Source organism: Pogoniulus pusillus, chromosome 8 (assembly GCF_015220805.1).
Source record: "Pogoniulus pusillus isolate bPogPus1 chromosome 8, bPogPus1.pri, whole genome shotgun sequence".
Taxonomy (NCBI): domain Eukaryota; kingdom Metazoa; phylum Chordata; class Aves; order Piciformes; family Lybiidae; genus Pogoniulus; species Pogoniulus pusillus.
This window is the reverse complement of record NC_087271.1, coordinates 11,700,138-11,722,894: the sequence shown is the minus strand read 5'-3', so window position 1 is coordinate 11,722,894 and position 22,757 is coordinate 11,700,138. Positions and strand designations below refer to the sequence as shown.

The 22,757-nt window shown below is 45.6% G+C and overlaps 1 protein-coding gene across 4 annotated transcripts in view; it reads right to left on the bottom strand.

The window, feature by feature from the left end:
* NOTCH2 (notch receptor 2) overlaps positions 1-22,757 on the bottom strand; it is a 114,846-nt gene that overhangs the window by 41,767 nt on the left and 50,322 nt on the right. The window contains exons 6-14 of one of the 4 annotated variants that reach the window (XR_010303042.1): positions 15,266-15,499; positions 14,316-14,471; positions 12,008-12,196; positions 10,754-10,867; positions 9,475-9,588; positions 5,039-5,272; positions 4,440-4,550; positions 3,151-3,314; positions 2,674-2,754 (exon numbers count right to left, since the gene is read on the bottom strand). Coding sequence is in view for 2 of the 4 variants with exons in the window: in XM_064147220.1 (XP_064003290.1) it covers positions 2,562-2,754; positions 4,440-4,550; positions 5,039-5,272; positions 9,475-9,588; positions 10,754-10,867; positions 12,008-12,196; positions 14,316-14,471; positions 15,266-15,499 (1,345 nt within the window). In the remaining 2 variants the exon portion in view is untranslated. Of the gene's footprint in view, positions 1-2,561; positions 2,755-2,781; positions 3,315-4,439; positions 4,551-5,038; positions 5,273-6,169; positions 6,487-9,474; positions 9,589-10,753; positions 10,868-12,007; positions 12,197-14,315; positions 14,472-15,265; positions 15,500-22,757 lie in introns of those variants that run through there. The other 3 variants (XM_064147220.1, XM_064147221.1, XR_010303043.1) reach the window with 3 other exon arrangements.

The window sequence follows — 22,757 nt, the reverse complement described above, 5'->3', positions numbered from 1 at the left end:
AAGGTGGTCGAGTCACCAACTCTGCATGTGTTTGGAAGTGGTGCTTGGGGATACGGTTTAGAGTGAACCTTGCAGGAAAGGGTTATGGACTGGACTCAGTGATCCCGAGGGGCTCTTCCAACCTGATTCTGTGATGAATGTGAATGCTGGTTAGAGGTGATAGACAAGATGAATTCAAACGTTTGTTTTCCAAGCTTACATGGAGGCTGACCCAGCAATGAAGGCAGCCTTCCTGCCAGCTCCGGGGAAAGTGCTGAATCCTGCCCTGCAGAGCTACCCACAGTAGTAAATCACTTCCTTGCCCAAGTGCTGACAACACTTTCCAGGACACAGCACGCATCTGGGAATCACTACTGTTCCACGTACTGTTGGGAAGCTTCACAAACACAAGCCCTACCTCCTCAAACCTGTTGACTGCACAGGTCCTCAGACATATCTGCAAAGCCCACTTCCAGACTTATTGCTACAAAAAAGAGGTCTGATTCAGGGCTTCTGAACACAACTTTTGGTCTCCCTCGATGAGAAGAATTCAGAAGCAACTACTGACACCAAAACAATCAGAATGAGCTTTCCTTTTTTCTCTCAGGCATGCAACAATGTGGCTGCAGCTGACAAAATCTCAGTCTTGGACAAACTGTTCCAAGGCAAATATTGCTCTATCCCCTAGTGTAAAGTTATCTTCCTGCTCCTTCATACAGAGTATTTGGGCAGCAAGAACAGCACTAGCCAACAATGAGAGTCTCCATGATCAATGTTTTAGACTTTGATGGGATACTCAGTTGCCACTCCCCACAGTGTCCATTTGGAATCGTCTACAGGATCTTAGGTATTGGAAGTGACCTCCAGAGATCATCAAGTCCACCCCCTATGCCAGAGTGGGACCATAGAATCTAGCTCAGGTTGCACAGGAGTGCATCCAGACAGGGCTTGAAAGTCTCCAGAGAAGGAGGCTCCACAAACTCTTTGGGCAGCCTGTTCAGTGGTCCATGTCCCTTACAGTAAAGAAGTTTTCCTCATGTTGAGGTGGAACTTCCTGTGCTGTAGCTTATAACCATTGCCCCTTACCCTGTCACAGGGCACAACTGAGTAGAGTCTGTCCTCTCCCTCTTGACCTGCAGCCCTCAGATAGTTATATTTATAAACACCGATTACATCCCCTCTCAGTCTTCTCTTTACCAGACCAAACAGCCCCAGGTTCTTCAGCCTCTCCTCAAGGGCAGTGCTCCAGCCCCTTCATCATCTTCACTTCATCATCTGCACTTGCAGCCCAGAGGGCCAAACAGATCCTGGGCTGCATCAGAAGTGTGGCCAGCAGGTCGAGGGAGATGATTCTCCCCCTCTGCTCCGCTCTGGTGAGACCCCAGCTAGAGTACTGCATCCAGTTCTGGAGCCCCCATTAAAAGAAGGATGTGGAGATGCTGGAGAGTGTCCAGAGAAGGGCCATGAGGATGCTCAGAGGGCTGCAGCAGCTCTGCTATGAGGACAGACTGAAAGAGTTGGGGCTGTTCAGTTTAGAGAAGAGGAAGCCCCAAGGTGACCTTCTTGTGGCCTTTCAGTATCTGAAGAGGGTCTACAAAAAACCTAGGGAGGGATTTTTTAGGATATTAGGTAGTGATGGGACTAGGGGGAATGGAGCAAAACTAGAGGTGGGGAGATTCAGACTGGGCATGAGTAAGAAGTTCTTCAGCATGAGAGGGGTGAGACCCTGGAATGGGTTGCCCAGGGAGGTGGTTGAGGCACCATCCCTGGAGGTGTTTAAGGCCGGGCTGGATGAGGCTCTGGCCAGCCTGATCTAGGGTAGTGTGTTCCTGCCCATGGCAAGGGGGGGCTGCAACTAGATGGTCCTTGTGGTCCCTTCCAACGCTGACTGATTCTATGATGTTCGTAGCCCTCTGTTGGACTCTTTTGAGTAGATCCCTGTCTCTCCTGAACTGAGGAGCCCAGAACTGAATGCAATATTCCAGGTGAGGGAATATTTTAATTGCATTCACACTACTCACTTGAACTGCCAAACCCTCCCTTTAGATGGTGGCAGTCCATCTTGAGCTACATGCTCATGCAACAGCAGCAGAGACAGCAACCCGGGACAGAAAAACCTATGTTGAAACAGCACAGACTGCAGATGGTGACTAAAAGTCTACAACTTACTGTGATTATGTCATGGGCAGCAATGAGTCTGGATCTTGATCTGAAAATCACAGAATCACAGAACCTTAGAGGCTGGAAGGGATCTCCAGAGATCATTGAGTCTAATCTCCCTGCCACGGCAGGGTCACTCAGGGTAGTCCACACAGAAATGCATCCAGTGATTGTGAAAGTCTCCAGAGAAGAAGACTCCACAACCTCTCTGTGCAGCCTGTTCCAGTGCTGTCACCCTCACTGTAAAGAAGTTTCTCCTCATGTGGAGGTGAAACCTTTTGTGCTTCAGTTTGCAGCTGCTGCTCCTTGTCTTGTTGCTGCTGACCACCAAAGAGATCAAATCAAGAAGGAACTCTGAGCAAGGCAAGGCAAAAACAGTGTAGAAGGCAACAAGCAGGTAGAAGGCGACAGTCACTACTTACCCACTAGCAACGTGTGTGCAGTTGCCATGCACACAGGGATTGCTAAGGCAGCCATCTGCCTGTGACTGACAGTGAGGGTGATGGTAGCCTTCAGGACACACGCAGCGGAAACCATTGACCTCGTTTATACACGTGCCACCGTTATGGCAGGGGCTGGATGTGCACTCATCGATGTCCACATTGCAACGAGGGCCTAGAGGAAAGCCCAACATTTACTAAGCAGTAGCTCTTAGAAGAGCATTTGCTTTGCATGTCTGCAAGACCATAGGCCGAGGCACAACTCAGCAAAGCCAACGCAGTGGGACAGAGCTTGCATGCCTCTGTGCTTTAGCTGAAGGCAAGAGAAGCATATCTGAGAGATGCAGCACTTCTCTGCGTCTGGAAACCAGCACTTAACACTCCACAACTATTTACAAACCACTCAAGAATCTTAACAAAAGTCCACTAAAAAACCTCACCGGTTAACATTCACTAAGAAGGCCAACAACAACAACAACAAAAAAAATCACTCACAACCATATCATGCTTGGAACAAACCTCTTGAGCTCCACTTGTCACAGCCCTGCTCTTCTGCTTTGAAAGTACCTACCCTTTGAACAACCAATACTGCCACACTGTCTGCAGTAAATATAGTTCCTGTGGTTTATTGCGCAAAGGGGGCTCTAACAAACACCGCTTCCTGTCTTGCCTGCCTCTGATCACGACTGCAAGATCCTTCCAGCAGTGACCATAAGATCTTGTGAGGCTGGAAAGCTGAACAAAGCGAACGTTGCGGTAAGTTGAGAGCTTTTAACACAGAAGGAAAAGAACAAAGTAATGAAACCTCATGCAAGTCAGCTCTTTCAGTGCTTGGATATGCCAGTTCATCACTGTACTGAACTATCTGAGCAACGTGGCAGCGGGAAGTCCAGGGGGGGAACGAATGTGGTATGCCAGCAACAAAGAAGACTGAAAGGCAAGAGTGAGCAGGGTCATGCCTCCGCCTTTTCTGGGGAGTAAATAGTACCACCATGCCTGAGCCCAGGGGAGGAAGGAGCATCAGAAGTCCAGGAGGAGAAAAGCACAAGGCACATGAAACCTCTTAGTGCTATTTCTGATGCATTTTAGATCGGTTGTAATCGGAATTGCTCAGTAATAGCAACAAATATGATGAGAAAACTCTTATAAACAGTCCCAACTGCCTTACAGCAATTGTTTTATGAATGTATTACCCTGCCTGCCTCAAAACACATTAAGTCCACTGTAAACAGTGTTGAGATGTGCTTTAGCCATCAGAAATAGTCTTGATGTAAATCTACAGTTCTAAACATGGATTAAAAAGCACCTCAGAGCTTCTTTTTCCAGCCTGAGCTTTACTGTATTAGGTTAAGTCTTTCTCATTTAGAAAGGAGAACAGACCACAGTATGAAAGAAGCACTGGAAAAAATCAGGTTGTTCAGCAGGAGACCTCAGAGTGGAAAGCAGCTTATTAGAACCCTGAATTAATGCTCTGCTTCCACAGAAGGAGAAATACCCTTCATGGTCAAAGCCCAAGGTGCTGTCTAATCAAACACCTCTCTATATTGGCCACCATCTCTCTTGTCCCTGAAAAGAAGCTGTAAATAATAAACCGAAGTCACATGGGCTTATTTGTTATAAACCCAAGAACCATGAACTGAACATAATTACCTAACAAGAATGGCATTTCACAGCACAGATTAGGCCATTTTTCTGCTTGGTAGAACTTGCTGTAACGTAAGATGCTGAGATTCAAAGATTAGAAGGATTTACCGAGATACTAACTGAATCCCTTCCAGTCAGTATGCAAAGAACAGCTTTCTTAGCTGCCTGGATAACTACCTCCAGGCCAAGTCAAAGCTATTGGGTTGCTGACTTTACCTGTAAATCCAGGCTTGCAAGCACAGTTGTAGCGATTGATGCCATCAATACAGTCCCCGTGAATGCAGGGGTTACTTGCACAGTCATCAAAGTTATTTTCACAGTTTACTCCTGGGGGATAAAGCAAACAAACAAACTATGAGAGGGATAAGGAATCTAAATCAAAGACAACAAAACTATTTCCCAGAAACAGTCAAATCAAGAATCCCAGCTGATTTGAAATTACACCTGCATTGGAGCAACTTAAACAGATGATGATGAAGCAAGGAATGTTACCTGGGACAGTGGGTGCTGCCTGAACACGACCCTGAACTTGTATGAAATGTTTAAACAGAAGAATAAACAATTTTGAATAGCATGTCAATTCTTTTGCCTGCATGCTTGACTTCTGGGAGGAAGGAGGAGGTAAACTCCTCCAAGACCAGTTGCAATCCACACACAGACACCAGAAAATTCAGTAAGGAAAAGTAACATGAAAATGATACTCCTGCACCACAAGCTTATCTATCTCTGTATGCAAACTTAGCACACACCACAGCACACAGAAGAAAGAATTAAATGCTTTTAGAATCCAATCCTTCCACTTTTGCTTTCTGTACCTGATGTGCCCAGCAAGCAGTTGCACTGGTAGCCATTCACCAAATCAATGCAGCGCCCTTGGTGGAGGCAAGGATTGCTGTGACATTCATCTATCTGCTCACTGCATATGGCACCCATGTAGCCAGGGTTGCATATACAGGTGTATGAATCTATCCCATCTTGACATTCCCCGTGGTGGCAAGGATCAGGATCACAGTTGTTGATGTTCTCCTCGCACAGAGGGCCAGTAAAACCTAAGGAAAAATGATCAGGAGTCATTAAGAAGTTAACTGGCAGAATGCTGCAGTGAATATAATGCAAACATAGAAGGCACCACATCAAGAATCAGCATCAGCATCTCAACTGCTGCCCATTTTCCAGCCCTGGAAAACAACACTGTTCCACTGCTCTTCCACAGCATTACAGAACAACATCTCACATGGAGAACTCTGGCATTGGAAGGAGTTATCTTCACTTTGTTCAGAGCAGTAGCAATGAGAGGAAGCATGTAAACCTCCAGGATAGGCATTTACTCACACTGGTATAAACCATCTGAAGGCAGTCTCCTGTCACTATTCCCTCTACAATACCAGGGGTTTGTGTGTGAGACTTTTTTTAGTATGAGAAATTACTGCAAAGATGCTGCAGAAACCTTCCCAAGGGAACTCCCTTGGCTCATGCCAAGCTTCTGCAGCTCTGCTTATTAAGAAGTGTTCTGCCCCTCTCACCAGGAAACCTTTCAGTAACTCCAACCAAGCAACAACTGCAACTTTATGAAAGACTGCATGCAGCCTCTTCAGTCATAGCCATGAAACAAGCAGCAGTTTGGCCCATTTCATTCTGCTTCAGCTGGGAAACAACCTGAGCAATAGAGAAGGACAGAATCTCAACAGGCTAAAACAATAGTTCAGGAAGCTGAGAGCTGCAAACAACACCTCCAAGAGCCCTCTTTTCCTTGATGGAGCAGAGGTATAGGAAACAGGGACAACAAAAAATAAATGGTTTTCAGAGATGAGATTTTGGAGCAGCAGCTCATGCTGCCTTCCAGCAGCTGGAGATTAGGATGGTAGAACTTCCAATTTCAGACATCAAAAGGAGACTGATACAAACCAAGCTGCAGGGAATTTCAACAGCTGAAGAGTGATTCTCACCTGAGTGTTACAAGTGGATAAGAGGCTCCCCATTTTTCATACAGGTTTGTGGTTATTTCTCTGGTCAAACATACCAGGTGACGGCTAACATTTCCAAGTTCTGTGAATGTATGCATGGATGAAAGGGTGTGGAAGTAGGTGGGGAGAGGGAAGGGAAGCTAGTTAGAGAGATGGGTATAAAAAGACATTAGGGAAGGAAGAAAACCAAACCGGTAAGAGGACGAACAGGGGGCGGGGGCGAAAAATAAAGAGGACAGAGGCAAAGAAAAGAGGGAAAACCTAAGATAACTCAAGAAAAGAAAAGCCATGAACTATCACTGAGGAGGGTAAGTGGAATAATGCCAGAAGGGAAAGAAAAGACAAAAAGCAAGCAGTAAATAGAGCTATCTGTACAGCATTTGGCCAAACATTTTGCAGTTTTCAATCACTTTGGCAGCTGCTGATTACCATTCAGGGAACAAATATTGCTCATAATAGGAGATTAATAGAGTAAAAACATACTCAAATGTTATTTTCCAGGAACTGACCTGCCCCAACAATGAATTCCACATTTCAGCCTTCTAAAAGGCTGTCAATATTAAATACAGTACTTGGCATACATTCATTAAAAGAATTATCATCTTGCCTTCTGTTGTAGCTCCACTGAACCACTTAAAGATGAGATCTATTTCTTGACCTCCTCACTGCACATACTTTACTGAGACAGGATTTCCCTCCTTACAGACAAGAGTTAAGACTAGAAAAAATTCTACTTGAATACAGAACATTAGAATCCCTCAGACACTACAGAAATAAGTCTTAGCACAGACTTCCCCTTCTATTTTTAAAGTACCAATCATGGATTAGTAAAGAGTTTTTCTACTCCAGTAACACACATTTGGTTGCTTTCAGTCTGTTCCTTGAAAATGCTCCATGCATCATGTACCCTTGTGGAAGAAGCAGGATTTCTGCACTGAGGTGGTTCCAGCAGTTTAGTGCCCAGAATCAGAACATGCTTTGCAAGGCTGTAAAGGGTTAGCCCTCCTGGTGGTGGTCTGACTCTGACCCAGGTGTAGTGGTTAGCCCACTCCCACTTCCTGCTATACCCACTACAAAAACAGAGCAACTTCCTGTTTCTCTCACTCTTTCACCTGCCTGCCTGCCAGCAAGCAGCACCCTGCTGCCTGCTGCTCCTGTTTTCTCCACGTAGCCAGCCCACTCCTTCCTGAATCTACCTCCATCCATTGCCATCCATCTGGTTGTATATATATATTTTGCCCCCTCAGTTCAAGAGAGATGTTGAGGTGCTGGAATGTGTCTAGAGAAGGGCGACAAAGCTGGTGAGGGGCTTGGAACACAAACCCTATGAGGAGAGGGCTGAGGGAACTGGGGCTGTTTAGCCTGGAGAAGAGGCTAAACAGGGGGGACCTCATTGCTGTCTACAGCTACCTGAAGGGAGGCTGTATCCAGGTGGGGGTTGGTCTCTTCTCCCAGGCAACCAGCAATAGGACAGGGGGACACAGTCTCAAGTTGTGCCGGGGAAAGTATAGGCTGGGTGTTAGGAGGAAGCTCTTGACAGAGAGAGTGATTGGCGTTGGAATGGGCTGCCCAGGGAGGTGGTGGAGTCATCAGACCAATACAAAGGCATAGAATCATAGAATCATAGAATCAACCAGGTTGGAAGAGACCTCCAAGATCATCCAGTCCAACCTAGCACCCAGCCCTAGCCAGTCAACTAGACCATGGCACTGAGTGCCTCATCCAGTCTTTTCTTGAAGACCCCCAGGGACGGTGCCTCCACCACCTCACTGGGCAGCCCATTCCAATGGGAAATCACTCTCTCTGTGAAGAACTTCTTCCTAACATCCAGCCTATACCTACCCTGGCACAACTTGAGACTGTGGCTCTTGGCATTTTCATCCCCCCCCACTATAAGACCCAAACCCCTCCTCAGCCCAATAAAGTCTGCACAACCAGACTGCACATCAGCACGAGAAAGACTTTCCAAGATAGTTTCCAAGTTTGGAGGAGATTCCAGGTTTTCTTGTTTTAGCAAGTGTCAGCTTATTCTATCACATGCAATAATCAAAAAGAGAATTCTGACAACAATGATTCCTCTCCTGATTAGAACTACTGCATTCCACTGCTTCCAACAAATTCATTTTTCCTTCAGGCACTTTTGAGGAAGAGAGAGAGGATGTGTGTGAAAAGACTGCAGAGGAATTTTCAGGCTAATCTCTGCTACATGCCATACAGTGCAGAATAAATGAGTGAAGCTGAATTTGCCTTAATTTGATTATTGGAGTGATTCTAAACAAGAAAAACTGCACACAAGTCAACTTAATAGTATGTTTCTGGGGCAAAGGTAGCTCCAGGAATTGTTCAGCTTCTTCCCTAAAGGAAGACCTAAAGCCAATGCATTCCACACCTGAAGAGGTACCATGGACAACCTGACCTAGTTGAGGATGTCCCTGCTGACTGCAGAAGGAGGGGCTGGATTAGATGACCTTTGGAGGTACCTTCCAACGCAGACCATTCTATAATTCATCAAGTAGCATTAACTGAAAGCAACCAAAAGTTGTTCCTTATTGAATCATGGAACAGCTCTGAACCTTCTTCTTTCACCAGATGTCAAACTGGAGGTAAAATATATCTATATCACTCTCAGAGGTCTGAAGATATAAAAGTCCCACAATTCAACCTGACACTTCTAAATGTGGCATTAACCAAGTAGTAAAGGAATTCAGCGCATTCAAAACACCCCAAATGCCTCAGTTCCACCCACAGCTCTGTCAAAATGTATGACACTTGAGAAATCATTTAAACTACATTCTGGCAGGCAGCTGCTGTGTGGTGTTTCTTCCAATTTTTACTGCATTTTACTCTTCCACTTTTGCAGCAGAAATCAGAACAAACACGAGCACTGCTCTGTCCATCTCTTGGTCTTTGACTGTGTACTACAAAATCTGACTTGGGGGAAGAAATGTAAGCTGAAGATAAAAGACTTCACACTGCTGTTTTGCACTCATGGATTCCATAGTCAATACAGAACAAGTTGTCACCTTCTGGGCTGCAAGAGGCAGGCCAGAACTGCCATCAGCTGCGAACTTAGTTGCTGTCACAAGTGAAAGGCTCCCTGTGTTTAATCACTATTCTTTGCCACAAAGGAATAGATAAAGCTCCACAGCGAACAAGCAGTATTTCAGAGAGAGAGAGAGAGAGAGAAAGAGAGAGAGAAAGAGAACACTGACATTTCTTTGAGCACCCCTTTATGCACTTGGGCTACACGTGATCTCCAGTCCAGGGGCTCTGAAGGCAAGACTAACCTGTGGCACACTGGCACTCATAGCCATTGGGATGGTCAATACACTTGGCTCCATTGAGACACGGTGTGCTGGAGCAGTCATCTATATCAATCTGACACACAGCACCACTGAACCCTGAGAGGCAGGAAAACAAAATGAAAACCCAGAAGCAATTTGAAGTAGTTAATCTCAACAGGTGTGCTGTCAGGAATTATTCATTAGCAAATCCTTAAAACGACTCCAATCTAGGCTCAGTAAATCTAAACTCAATTGCATCATTAATCACACACACCACACCCTGGGTGGATTGGTTCCTCATCCAAATCACCAGCCCAAACAATGCTTTCTGGCCTCCAGGTCTAAGGAGCCTCAGCTTGAAAACTGAGATGGCCAAGTCAAACAGAAATAAAGCAGATGGGGCCTAAGTGGTGCCCACCACTGGACATTATGCCTGCCTATAAAACCGAGAGGCCACCAATAACAGCTTCGAGTGATCCAAGCAAGTAACTTAAAACAAAACAATGATGCATACCTCACCAGAGCCTTCAGACTAGAACTACCACAGCAGCGTGGAATGTGGTACAATACAGAAGTGTATGTTTCAATACACTTGAAACAGTGAACTATCAACAGGTTATGGCAGAAGATACAGATCCCTCAGGAACTTAAAAAAAAAAAAATCATCAACAGCAAACCCAAACCACAAAAAACCTCCAGGAATATTTCTTGAAGGAAGGGACCAAAGGAGGAGCCAGAACATCATTAGTCAATATGAAGGGACGCAGTGAAGGCTTTTGCAAATCATGTTCTCAACTGAAAACTTTCTGGAAGCCATCAGGAAAACAAGTGACATTTAGCCTATGGCTCTCACTTGTTCCTTCAGCTCAGAACTCAGCCTTCTTTGCTAAAGTTGAGATCAAACCCACTTTCCTCCTCAGGCAAGCAACATGCAACTCAACTTGATGCAAAAATGGCCTTAAAAACCTGTGAAAAAGACAAAAAGCATGCAGAGGGTCTGAGTTTTAAAATGTATTCTGAGTTACTCTTCCATATTTCACTCTATCCACAGCAAGAAGTTCATGCTGCCAACCACCCTTTCAGATGAGATGTCCAACTGTACGTGGCTCAACACTTACAGGCACAACATCACTGCAACAAAAACATGTTTATTCTTATTCACCACTCACTCAAGCCGATGCTGCACTAAGGCAGCAAATACTCACAAGAGGCATAGCCTTCACGATTTCTAGGCAGTTCCTGGTAAAGTGAGCAGGAGAAGCTGCCAGAAATAAGTACTCACCAGGAGGACAAACACAGAGGAAACGGTTGACTTTGTCAAGACACTCTCCATTGTTCACACAGGGATTACTTAGGCACTCATCGATGTCTTCTTCACAGTGGACACCTTTAAAACCTGTTTAAAGAAAAAACCCAAAATAAATTAATAAGAAGTGACTGAAGACCTTAGAAAGTGCCCCTGAAGGTTTGACTGGCTCTCATATGGGTGCTGAAAGTCTAAGCCTAGTTTCACTGCAAATTTGCAGCTTGGACAGAATCCACAAAGCAGGACTATAGGCCAGAAGCTGAAAAGGGCTGTGGAATGTGTATTTTTTCACTGTGGCTGAGTATGGGCAGTGACAACAGGAAAAGTTGGCGCTGAATTTATATCTAATGCTTTCTTCCACTTGCTAAGAAGGGGCTCATTGATAACACTTCAGAAGGCATCAATAAATTTGGGCTGGCACGAATATGAGGGAAAATTTGGAGAAACAAAGCAGCTCAAGGCTTTTTAGCTCACAACAGAGTAAAAGAAGCACATCAAGAAGGAACTTGGGACTAGAGCTCCACCTTTCAAAGCAGATTAGATATTAATAAGAACTCATTCTCGTTTTCATGCTATGAGTTGATCACCTGCAGGGGTCACAAGTCTTTTGTTATACTTTGTAAGACTGTACAACTGGCAGTTTGCACCCTTTGCTTCTTTTACCCCTTTCTACCAGAAGATGAATCAGCAGACTGCAGAGGTCATTGATATACTGGACATGGAAAGTTTGCTAAGTATTATTTCAATCAAGTAACTTTTTACAGTTATTTCCTCAGGTCAGTAGGAGCTGGAATTAGCTGAGGTACTTTTAGCAGAAAAAAACCAAACCCCAAACACTACTATCCAGAACAATCACACACACAATTTACAGTTTGCCCCTGCTTTGATTTCACAGTGTTTGGGTTCTGTGCATCCCCTTTACCAGGCAGAACAACAAACACATCCACAAACGCTCCAGCTCAGAACGCTAATAACTTCCTTTGCTGATCTACAGACTGGTTTATTTCTCAGTCCTTTAATTGCTTTCTCCCTTTCCCCCCCCCCCCCCCCCACACCAAGTCCTCCTGGCTGGTGCTGTCCCAGCAAGCTCTCTCTCACGGTTTTATTTAGCCTCGCCCTTCTGCAATTTTGTGTTCCACCTCAGCAGAGCTGGCAACCCTCCCTGTGCTCCACCTTTTGATTCCTTCCTTCTCTGCTGGAAGCCCCATCTTTGTGAGAAACTCCCCTCACCTGGCATGCAGAGACACGTGAATCCTCCAATTTTATCCAGACAGGTGGCATCATTTTGGCACGGGTTTGAATGGCATTCATTGATGTCCATTTCACAGCGAGGCCCTGTGTAGCCCTTCAAACACTCACAGTGGAAAGAGCCTTCTGTGTTCACACATTTCCCAGCATGTTCACATGGATTGCTATTTGCTGCAAAACAAAGACAGGTGTGTGAGTAGCAAAACCTCTCTTTAGAGCAGGGAAGTCACCACAATCTTCATCAGCCATGGTCTTCACCAGTGGTTGTTCCCTTCTGGCAAGTAACACCAGAGAAGGTTTGTTCATAGTTCTGGGGAACGGCTGCTGTGATTTCAGTAGAACTGTGGCAGCTACTTGCCTGCCAGAGGCAAAACAAAAGATTGCCATCATTACCCACGGGCCAACTCTGGCCCCTATTACTAATGACAGCTGTTAAGAGAAGAGTATCAACCAGCCGGGATTAGAGAATTAATGATGCTTATCACCAGATCATCTTTTATATTTACTTCACTCCTGAGGGTCACAAAGATGCTGTCACAGCCAAATGACAACCAAACCAGTCCTTCACGTGCTTTCAAAAGGCAACAGCATCCCTTATGCAAGGCAGACCAAGGAGCAAAATTCAAAGTGCTTCTTTCCAATGCTTCCTCGAGTGCTAGTTAGGTATCACCTTCAGGAATCACACTCTAGAAGTATGAACTAGCACTCATGGAATGTAAGAAAGGCTGTGAGAGTCCAGCTAATCTCCAAAATAACACAATGGCATCATATCAAAGAACTGCAGAAGCACTGAAAAGATCCAGCCGTACCCTGGCTATCAAAAAGCCTTGATAGGTTTCTAGCAAGGCAGGAGCTGCAACAACTCCCACACAAACCAGAGTACTTCCATTGTACAGTGCAGTTCTGAGGGTCAGCTTAATTATCACATCTGCCTGTGTACGCTCCTCACACAACGTCAAAGCCCTCCTGCACAATCACAGAATCAAAGAACGGTCTGGGTTAGAAGGGACCTCTGAAGGTCACCTAGTCCAACCAACCCCCCCAGGTCAGCAACTAGATCAGGCTGCCCAGAGCCCTGTCAAGCCTCACTTTGAATATCTCCAGGGATGGGGCCCAAACCACCTCCCTGGGCAAACTTCTCCAGTGTTCCACCTCCCTCATAGTAAAGAACCTTTTCCTGACATCCAATCTAAATCTGCTCTTCTCTGGTTTGAAGCCACTGCCCCTTGTCCCATCACCACAGGTCTTAGTAAACAGTCTCCCTCCAGCCTTCTTGTAGCTTTCTTTCAGGTACTGGAAGGCTGCTATTAGGTCTCCCTGGAACCACCTCTTCTCCAGGCTGAACAGCCCCAGATCCCTCAGCCTGTCCATGTAGCAGAGGTGCTCCAAACCTCTGATCATTTTTGTGGCCCTCCTCTGGACCTGCTCCATCAGGTCCAAGTGCTTCTTCTATTAAGGGCTCCAGAGGTGGATGCAGTACTCCAAGTGAGGTCTCACCAGAGCAAAGTGGCAGAATCACTTCCCTGGATCTGCTGACACTGCATCTTTTGATGCAGTCCAGGATGTGATTTGCCTTCTGGACTGCAAGCTCACACTGTCTGCTCATATCCAGTTTATCGTTCATCAGCATCCCCAGCCTTTTTCTACAGGGCTGCTTTCTATCACTTCTTCCCCTAGTATGTACTGATCATGAGGATTTTTCCATCCCAGGTGCAGGACCCTGCAATTGCTCTTGTTGACCCTCATGAAGTTCACCTGGGCCCACCTCTCCAGCTTGTCCATATCCCTCTGGATGACATCCTGTCCTTCTGGCATATCAACAACACCACTCAGCTCAGTGTCATCTGCAAATCTGCTGATGGTGCCCTCAATCCACTGTCTATGTCATTGATAAAAGTATTAAACAGCACAGGTCCCAATACAGACCCCTGAGGGACACCACTGGTCACTGCTCTCCATCTGGACTTCAAGCCCTTGAGCACTACTCTCTGGATGCAACCATCCAGCCAATTCCTTATCCTTATCAATGAAGAATGGTCTAGCATCTCACTGCTTTTCCTATTCCAGGGGCTAAGAGTACAAACATGGACAGTTACTCTGACTCAGCCCCTTTATCCCAAGGCTCACATAAGAATTAAAATTAAAGACACTGAAATGAAAGAGAGAGAGAGCAGGCAAGGAGTCACACTCATGCTGAGAAGCTATGGCAAAACGTCTATTCTTGCCCCTCTGCAGCTCATAAAGCAAACAACTCCCCCTTCAAGTACACACAAACAGCAAACAAACTCACCCATTGCACATTCGTCCACATCCTCGGTGCAGTCTGCTCCCTTATGGCCTTGAGGACACGTGCAGATATAGTGTCCATTCACAGGGTTGGTATCACACAGAGCACCCTTCTGGCATGGGTTGCTAACGCAGGCATCGTCCAAGTGGCACAGAAGACCTAGACAAGCATCAAAGAGTATTCAAAAAAGCGAGATACAGCAGCCAGATTGTACATTACACAATCAAATCCTCTGCCCTGGTATTTCAGGCTCCCACAGCCAGAAGCTTGAGCAATATCAAGCAGGCTTCAACCTACAGAACTACCACAGGGTTTTCACCAGGCTCTTATAAAACATTATATTTGAATATAGAGTCTGTGATTTCAGAGGACTCTCCAGCACTTCTGTAGAAGGACACTGGCTTACCATCACCAAAACCTCCCCTTGGAAGCAGTTAATTAACTCTGCTCTGTTAGTGGAATAACAATTTTCCTGACAGCTCAAGACAGGGGTGTACATGAAGCTTGCTTTTTTAATTCATATCTTCATATTTTTACCTACCCTGGGAAAGCAAATTTGGCACTTTACCAGTAAGGGTGCCCTCCACCACACAAAAACCACCTAAAGTTGCCTTCTAGACTGTTAAGTACAATTACTGTAAGCAGCACACAGCAAATCGCCCTCATGCATAACTTCTCAGGCAAAAATATGCTCTGCTAAGGGCTGGAAAAATATCTGTTTTCCCTGCAGTCTAAACTGTATTAAGCTTGTCTTCCAGCATAATACAAGTACTTCTTTGTCCCAGGCTACAGAGATTTCAAAGGTCTTTGGTCATGGTCCACATGTTTCCTTTTGTTTTGTCTTGGTTTGGTCATCAAGTACATAAAATGAGCACATCACTTTGAGCAAACGTATAAAGTTCAGCTAGAATCTTCTATTAAGTGCCAGACCTGCTCAAGCCTCCTGTCTTTACCTGCTTTTCCTTCTGGACAAATGCATGAGAAAGAAGCCACTCGATCAATGCAGGTAGATCCATTAGCACAGGAGGCAGTGAAGCAGTCATCGATGTTCTTACTGCAGTCGTCCCCACTCCAACCATTGACACAGACACAGGCATAGCCTCCGTTGTGGTTGGTGCAGGTACCTCCATTTTGACAAGCATTGGGCTGGAGCTGACATTCATCAACATCTTCAGTGCAGAACTGGCCTGAAAGATAGAAAGAAACAGAAGTTTAGACACTGAGAGACAAGAAGATTCTTGTGCAGATAACATAACCAAGGGAATTGCTGCAGTCCAGCTCAATTGCTACTTATTTCTCAGCCATCTGAGCCTGAGAACTTCCAACAATGCTGTAATCAAATTAGACAAAGACAACTAGGATCCCTAAATGACCCTGAAGTAGAAGCTGAACTGCAAATAACTCTAGAAAGGCACAGTATGAGAACCAGCAGGCAGCCTGCAGTACACGATGATACATCCCGTGAGGATGTGAGAAGCAGAAAGAACGAAGGCTGCCTGCGGTGCAACCCGAGGGACTAAGAGGAGGGAAGGTGGCCTCACCAGAAGATCTCAGCCAAAGCAATGCCAAGAGGCTATCAGCAAAGCAACCCTTTTCAGGGGTACTTTAGTTTTTCCTGTGTAGTTATGGAGTGATGGAAAAAAAATGAGACTCTTCCACCTAAGATACTCATTTTTTGTTCCTGCAGACAACTGCAGACAGTTGGGGCTTTCTTGCTTCTTGGTTATTTTTCAGGTTTGCTGGGTTTTGGTGTTTTGTTTTGTTTTCAGAGACAAAATAAATACTCTAATAAAATGCTTTAATGACTGGATATTGGAGGGAAGAAACCAAATATATGTTGTTGCAGGGAGCTTTAATGAAAATCACAGAATCATAGAAATGTCAGGGCTGAGAGGGACCTCAAGGATTCCAGGCCCCCTGCCATGGGCAGGGACACCCTACAGTAAATCAGGTTGCTCAGACCCCCATACAGCCTGACCTTAAAGACCTCCAGAGATGGGGCTTCCACCACCTCCCTGGGCACCTCACTGGACCACTAAGCATGAAATCAGTTTCAAGGAACACCAAAACCCTCAGCCACTCCACAGGCAGTTCTGCAATTCACATTTACTGAAGCCTTTATTTATCCAAATATATCTTGCTTTTGGCTTAAGATCTGGAGAACTTACCACTTGCATCGGTACTTTGTTTCAACACTTATTCATCCTTCCTGATTAAATTTGCATGGTTTATTTCTAAGCTGAAATTGTTTAGCTTAAATTTTAAGTCATTCATTCTTATTTGGAGTTTTCTGAACAGATGAAACCTAATGGCTACACATCAGCCAATTTCTTCCCAGGCTGGCACATGTACAACCATAGTCAACAACAACTGCTCAGAGGCTACTATCTCCTTTATGATAAACTATTTCTCCCCTGTTATGTTAAGAACTGTCTTTTATCACCCTTCCTTAAATGTTGATACGATGCAAGTGGCACCAAAGATTGCCCTTTATAAGAGAAGATTAGATTTGTTTGATGTGACTTCCCCACTCATCCACTCCCAGCTGACACCACCACCTCTCTTACTGGCTTGCAGCAACTTTCCATTATTTGGCTCAAGACTGTTATGTAATTGCATTACTGCTACCAAGATCCTCCCATGCATCACCTCCAGCTACTCTATCAGTTACACATTTAAATTGGTCTGGAATTCCCCTTCATATTCCAAGAAGAAGAAATCCAAGAGCAAGCCACAGATCTTCCCTGCCAGTCTGCCTGGGTTCTGGTTTATTCAGGTTTGTCAATTTGAAAATACATTAGATGTTGCTACACAGTCATCTTGTTTATTAGTAGCCCAGAAATCATGATGCAAGAGCACACACACAGAGATGTGCCCCCTGTTCCCATACACAGAACTGAAACTTTATTGCTGGCAGGAAGGCAAAAACATTCAGTCTTAACCACCTCCATTCCCTACACTGAAATCACAATTCCTTTTCTTGTCGAAGTACTCCAAAACATCTTAGCTTTTGGGCCTGTAATTTTTCCCCTGGATTTTTTTCTCCCTTAGTGGTAAAGAAATGAAGTTGTTATTATTATAAAAAAAAAAAGAAGTTGCACAACTGAATTTGTTGTGTGCACTTGCAGCCCAGAGAGCCAACTGCATCCTGGGCTGCATCAAGAGAAGTGTGGCCAGCAGGTCAAGGGAGGTGATTCTCCCCCTCTGCTCCACTCTGGTGAAACCCCACCTGGAGTACTGTATCCAGTTCTGGAGCCCCTAATTAGAAGAAGGATCTGGACATGCTGGAACATGCCCAGAGAAGGGCTGCAAGGATGATCAGAGGTCTAGAGCACCTCTGCTATAGAGACAGACTGAGAGTTGGGGCTGTTCAGTCTGGAGAGGAGAAGGCTCCAAGGAGACCTTATTGTGACATCCAGTATCTGAAGTTGGCTACAGGAAAGCTGCTGAGGGACTTTTTAGAGTGTCAGGTAGCAACAGGACTGGGGAGGGAGGGAATGGAGCAGAAGTAGAAGTGGGTAGATTCAGATTGGATGCTAGGAAGAAGTTCTTCACCATGGGAGTGCTGAGTCAGTGGAACAGGTTGCCCAGGGAGGTGGTGGAAGCCTCATTCTCGAAGGTCTTTAAGGCCAGGCTGGATGTGGCTCTGAGCAGCCTGATCTAGTGTGGTGTCCCTGCCCATGGTAGGGGGGTTGGAACTAGATGATACATGAGGTCCCTTCCAGCCCTGACAATTGACTACTTCAAGAACAGGTTTTATGGCTGTAAAAACACAATAAAGTTTCACCAGTAATGCTAATTACAGCAGAGCTTTCTGAATAAAATCATCACTTCCCAACTGACTTAGTAAAACAGCTGGGGGGAAACCTAACACTTCATATCGTTATCTGCAAAACACAGCTCTCTACACTATGAAGAAATAAACCCCTGCATTTGTCATAATAGAAGTCATTTGTTCATTAGCTTTTGATACTAGCTTATCAGTAACCAAACTGAACAGCCTCAGCTATCTCAGACCGGTTCCTAGTAGTTGTGCCTATCTCACAACTCAACAGAACTGACTTCCTTTAAGCAAAAAAGAAAGAAAAAACACCCAAGATGTTATTTGCTTATCAGAAAAGTGATTTTCTTTCTTTCTTTCCCTGGAACAGCCTCAACCCAGCATACTCTGGGTGTTAATGCTCAATAGTGTAGTTCTTCAGTGCAGGTTTTGGAAGGGGCTTTTGTTTGGTTGTTTCAGGGTTTGTTTTACTCCTGTTCTTGCTGCTGTTTGGTTGGGGTTTTTTATTGTTTGGGTTGGTTTGGGTTTTTTGCCCCCAAACTGAAGTGATCATCCCCATGGTACTCAGCACTGGTGAGGCCACACCTTGAATATTGTGTTCAATTCTAGGCTACTCACTACAGGAAGGACACTGAGGTGCTGGAATGGGTCCAGAGAAGGGCAACAAGGCTGGAGAAGAGCCTGAAGCACCTGGGTTATGAGGAGCATCGGAGGGATCTGAGGGGATTCAGCTTGGAGAAGAGGAAGCTGAGGGGAGACCTCATTGCTCTCTAAATCTACCTGAAGAGAGGCTGGAATGAGAAGGGGGCAGCCTCTTCTCCTTAGTGGCAAGTGACAGGACTAGAGGAAATGGTTTCAAGCTGAGGCAGGGGAAGTTCAGGCTGGATGCTAGGAAATATTTATTCACTAAAAGGGTTCTCAAACATTGGAATGGTCTGCTCAGGGCAGTGGTGGAGTCACCATCTCTGGAGGTGTTCAAGGAGCCTGTGGAGCTGGTGCTTAGGGACATGGTTTAGTGTTGAACCTTCAGCACTGGGTCAAAGATTGGACTGAATGATCCTGAAGGTGTCTCTTCCAACCAGATGTATTCTATAAGAAACATGCTGCAGCCCAAAGTCCTCAAAACACAGAGTTTTAGGTGGTGGTAGACTGGTGAGGTCGGGGTTGTCTAGATAGCAAATGATTAGTTGCATGTTGTTTTAGAATCTTAGATGTTAACAACATGAGATTAATCATAAATACTGAAATTCTTCAACACAGGTCCCTTGGAAGGATTTATTTTATGATTGGATGTAGGAGTGGTGATGTTATTGCTGCTGTTTGGCTTTTTTATTTATATATATATTGTTTCTTTGGTTTGTTATTATTTTTTATCCATTGTAAATGGATTTCAGGAACAGCAACATTACTTAATCCCTACTGGGACTGGAGGATGACCACACATCATCTCATCCTCCTGAAAGGGCTGATCTGCCCTCAGTAGATTCTTCAACTCCTTTTGCAAATGGAAGAAACAGATGAATATTTTGGGCAGGTGTTGCAAAGAAGTGAGATGATGCTTCCATTATTAGCAACCTATGTCTGCACTGTACTGTCTGGCCTGGGAGCCTCCTAAGTGACTTTTTCACAGCACACCCAAAAGTCTTTCAGTATCACACATAAAACAGAGAACTTCTCCTTGGCAGGTTAGTTAGGTAGAGAAGTTAGGTAGATCTGGAGAGAAGGCTCCAAGGAGACCTTACTGTGGCCTTCCAGGATATGGAGGGGGCCTACAGGAAAGCTGTTGAGGGACTTTAGGATGTCAGGCAGTGACAGGAGTAGGGAGAATGGAGCAAAACTAGAAGTGGATGTTGTTGGTGAGACACTGGAAGAGGTTGTCCAGGGAGGTGGTGGAAACCCCATCCCTGGGTAGCTTTAAAGTCAGGTTGGACGTGGCTCTGAGCAATCTGATCTAGTATGAGGTGTCCCTGCCCATGGCAGGGGGTTTGGAACTCGATGACCCATGAGGTCCCTTCCAGCCCTGACAATTCTGTGATTACAGTATCACAGTATCATCAGGGTTGGAAGAGACCTCACAGATCATCAAGGCCAACCCTTTACCACAGTGCTCAAGGCTAGACCATGGCACCAAGTGCCACGTCCAATCCTGCCTTGAACAGCTCCAGGGACGGCGACTCCACCACCTCCCCGGGCAGCCCATTCCAGTGCCCAATGACTCTCTCAGTGAAGAACTTTCTCCTCACCTCCAGCCTAAATCTCCCCTGGCGCAGCCTGAGGCTGTGTCCTCTCGTTCTGGTGCTGGCCACCTGAGAGAAGAGAGCAACCTCCTCCTGGCCACAACCACCCCTCAGGTAGTTGTAGACAGCAATAAGGTCTCCCCTGAGCCTCCTCTTCTCCAGGCTAACCAATCCCAGCTCCCTCAGCCTCTCCTCGTAGGGCTGTGCTCAAGGCCTCTCACCAGCCTCGTCGCCCTTCTCTGGACACGCTCAAGCATCTCAATGTCCCTCCTAAACTGGGGGGCCCAGAACTGAACACAGTACTCAAGGTGTGGTCTGACCAGTGCAGAGTACAGGGGCAGAATGACCTCCCTGCTCCTGCTGACCACACCATTCCTAATGTAGGCCAGGATGCCACTGGCTCTCTTGGCCACCTGGGCACACTGCTGGCTCATGTTCAGGCAGGTATCAATCAGTACCCCCAGATCCCTCTCTGTCTGGCTGCTCTCCAGCCACTCCGACCCCAGCCTGTATCTCTGCATGGGGTTGTTGTGGCCAAAGTGCAGCACCCTGCACTTGGAGCTATTGAATGCCATCCCCTTGGACTCTGCCCATCTGTCCAGGCGGTCAAGGTCCCGCTGCAGAGCCCTTCTGCCCTCCAACCCAGCCACATCTGCCCCCAGCTTAGTGTTATCTGCAAACTTGCTGATGACTGACTCCATGCCCTCATCCAGATCATCTATGAAGATGTTAAAGAGGATGGGGCCCAGCACTGATTCTATGATCTCTGCAACAGTTTACTTACAGGATGTCACTTGAACTGCATTGTAACTGAACCATATGTCCTTGGAAAGCTTGTGTTGTACTGCTTAAACAGGCCTAGGAAGACCCAGATCTCCCATTCACATAACTGAGACTGAACTTCCAAGTGCAAACTCCATTATGAAATGCACAGTGCAGTATGCATCTCAGTACCATTAGTGCTTCTGAAAGATGTAGCTCCTCTAGCTCAAAGTCAGTTCATGTAGCTGTAGGGAGGCATTTCAGCTGCAAGTTTCTGGAGGGGATTTCTTTTATTGTGCTCTTGCTAGTTTCAATTACACTTCTAGAAGCACAGTAAGTATAGGGTGAAATAGTGAAGGCAAGCACAAATACACCAACTGCACACTCTCTTAGAGAAAGGTAGAAACATTCATATGAAAGACAACTAGAAAGGAAACATAAATTACTCCAAGAAGATAATAAAAGTCTAACCTGACCTTGATAGCTGCAGAGCCTGAGAAATCAGCAAAATGCCAATTCAGGTTCTAAGTGACCTTGTTCAAAGTAAACAGCTTAGTCCATGTGGTATTCCAAAATTGAAAACCAGAAGCAGACAAAAGGAACAGCCTTCAACTCTTAGCACTTTTAGTCCACTATGAAACTAAAGTTACTTCCTGTATGTTTGCCCTTAGAAGAATCACATGGAGTAAGACAGACAACTTTGCAGCTCTGATTGCTCTCATTTTCAGACCAGCAGGAACTGGAAAGGAACCCAGGGAGCTTCTCTTTAAGCAGACTTTGAATGCAGTGGTTCAAAACACTTCTAGTTATAGCACTCAGACTCTTCTCCTAGAGGATTTTAAGAACAAAAAGGTAAGGCAACAAGGGCTAGAGCACCTCTGCTATGGAGACAGAGAAGGTTGGGGTTGCTCAGACTGCAGAAAAGAAGGCTCCAAGGAGAACTTATTATGGTCTTCCAGTATCTGAAGGGGGCCTACAGGAAAGCTGGGGAGGGTGTCAGGTAGTGATAGGGGGAATGGAGCAAAGTTAGAAGTGGTTAGATTCAGATTGGATATTAGGAAGAAGTTCTTCACCATGAGAGTGGTGAGACACTGGAACAAGTTGCCTAGGGATGTGGTGGAAGCCTCATCCCTGGAGACCTTTAAGGCCAAGCTGGATGTGGCTCTGAGCAATCTGATCTAGTGTGAGGTGTCCCTGGCTGGATCTGGATGATCTTTGAGGTTCTTCCCAGCCCTGACAATTCTGTGATTCTGTAACAGCACAAAATGAATACAATCCTAAGGGCATTAGCTAGAGCAAATAAGAAACCAAAACCACAACCCTGGCAGCAACAGACACCTCCAAAAGCTGACCCTACCAAACCACACAGGCTTTGCATAAAGCCCAGTTCCAACTGCACTGATCCTGTAGCTAAATGCAGAACCTTCAGCCAGTTCATTCCGAGGTCTTCCTCTTCGGCACAGCAGACTTCTGTAAAGGAGAAAGTTCCATTGGCCTCTTCATAGCTCTCCAGCAGGAAAGACTGCTGATGCACGGCTGCAATATCAGAGGCCAAAGATCCCAACAGGAGACCTTAAGCACTAAAACCATTTAGCAGGACGAAGGACACAAATACCTTTCTGTACCACAAAACAACTAAACAAAAAAAAACCCTAGTCCTTTGAA